At 64.5% G+C, this 1,820-nt stretch overlaps 1 protein-coding gene across 1 annotated transcript; it reads left to right on the top strand.

The window, feature by feature from the left end:
* Positions 1-193: 193 nt before the first annotated feature.
* Positions 194-382, top strand: MNEG_13392 (hypothetical protein; the record flags this gene model as incomplete). Its single annotated transcript, XM_014038136.1, has 1 exon — positions 194-382. A coding segment is annotated over one exon (189 nt), but the record flags the coding sequence as incomplete, so codon positions are not given.
* Between the last annotated feature and the right edge of the window lie 1,438 nt (positions 383-1,820).

Below are 1,820 nucleotides of genomic sequence, written 5' to 3'. Positions count from 1 at the left end.
GAGTGTGTGCAGTCGCGTTCGCGTTCACCCGCATGCGCGTGTGAACATAATCAACAGCTCATTTGCTGTCACCCGGGCACATCTAGCCGGTCGCCCCCCTTGCCCGCTGCCCCGCATGCCTCCCCCGCAACCGTGACCCAGCCTCTCGCCTCCTGTGGCCGCAGCCCCGCCTCCTTACCCGCACACACACCCAATGCTCACACCCCGCAGCGTCCCGCGCGAGGCCCCGCCCGGCGGCCCCGCCAAGTTTACCGCCAGCGACGCAGAGGACCTGCTGGCCGGCGTGCAGAGGGTGTTCGTGCTGCCGCCCAGCGCCACCGCGGACGCCGACGCGCCCGACGCCGGCGGCAGCGGCTCGGGATCGGTCGCGGGATCGGGCGGTGTGGGCGGATTCCCGGTCGACCTGTCTGTTTACCAGCACGATGGGCGCGTGCAGTGCAGCCCACCCTGATCCGCCCCCCCCCCCCCTCTTGTGGCGGCAAGTCGAGCACGCGGCTCGCCGCGCTTGGGAGTGGCAGCTTGTAGACGGGTGTTTTTACGAGCGCCGCGCGGCGTGATGCAGCGGCTGCAATCTCTGGGGTTTTTTTGTTTGCAATAGACTTGGGGCTATGGACCCTCTGTGAGGGAAGGAGCGTGCTGAATCCAACATCAGGCTGGGCCCCCTGGGTCGGGCGCAGAGGGGGCTCAACCTCACCACTCGCCCCCCCTGCTCGAGGCGCACGGCCTCTGTTTGTATTGTGCCCCTGCTTTTCGCCCCGAGGCGGCAGGAGGGAGTGTATGCGCTGTATCATCAGGGACGATAGCCGCAGCACGGTTCAGCTGCTACCGCGTGACGCCAAGCTGCGCGCCTGGGCGACCGCCGCACGGCGACTGCTGCAGAGAATAGATACAACAGCACGCCCGCGCGCATTGCACCCCGGGCTCTCTTGTCCCCTGCATTCGCGAGCAGTTGACCAGAGTTGACCAGCCTCGTCCGGGCGCCTGTGAAGGGCGGACCGCAGCCATTTTTGAGCATGCTTTGAGGGCCAACGTTGTAGCTTGCGATTTGCGTGTGGATGACTGTATTTCGCATCGATGCGCGACAATCTGGCAGGGAGCACGGCTGGCCGTGTGCACCGAACCGAACCCGCACGCAGGGGCCGCGGCCTCAGCCGCGCGCACCCCGTCACCCAAAACCTGCCGTTCTGTGCCACGACAGTTGCGGATTTGAGCTCTTGGTGCAAGTCACGAGCGCTCAATCGCGCTCTTCCTGCTTGCCTACTTGCTTGCTTGAACCCTTGTGTCGCCTTGCACATCCCGTTTGCGCCACTGGAATCGTCGCCGTCTCCGCCGCCGCCGCGCGCGCCCTTTGGAAGGAGCAGCTGCGCCCTGAGCAGCCACGGGCCCCCAACCCTCTCCCCAACCAGTCACAGCTCGCACATGCATGTGTTGCAGCCTCGCAGTTCTTGGAGCGGAGTTATGCGCGGCCGCCCGTAGCGTTCGCTTGCACGCACTTAACTGTACAGCTAATCCTGCAGCCGCCTGTCGGGCTGCCATACGCATCACGGACTGGCCCGAGTCCTGTGTTTCTTGATGTAGGGCATCGGCACTCGTCCCCCTCTCCCCCGTGCACGCCAGCCATGCCCGCCACTTTTGACAGCTTTGCAGAGCGCCCCGCCATCTCCTTATGCCTTGTATCCTTTTGTAAAATTTGTAAAGGTTCCAGCGGGTGCAAAGCCTTGCCATACGTAGTAGGCATGAGCAGTTCGCATCGGCAAGCTGGGGCGTGGTGGAAGAAAGCCTGCACGCGTGCCCTTGTCAGGTCATGTGTTGACTACTTG

Source organism: Monoraphidium neglectum (assembly GCF_000611645.1).
Source record: "Monoraphidium neglectum strain SAG 48.87 unplaced genomic scaffold scaffold03797, whole genome shotgun sequence".
NCBI classification, from domain to species: Eukaryota; Viridiplantae; Chlorophyta; class Chlorophyceae; order Sphaeropleales; family Selenastraceae; genus Monoraphidium; species Monoraphidium neglectum.
The sequence above is the reverse complement of the archived record's forward strand: the minus strand, read 5'-3'. Positions and strand labels throughout refer to the sequence as shown.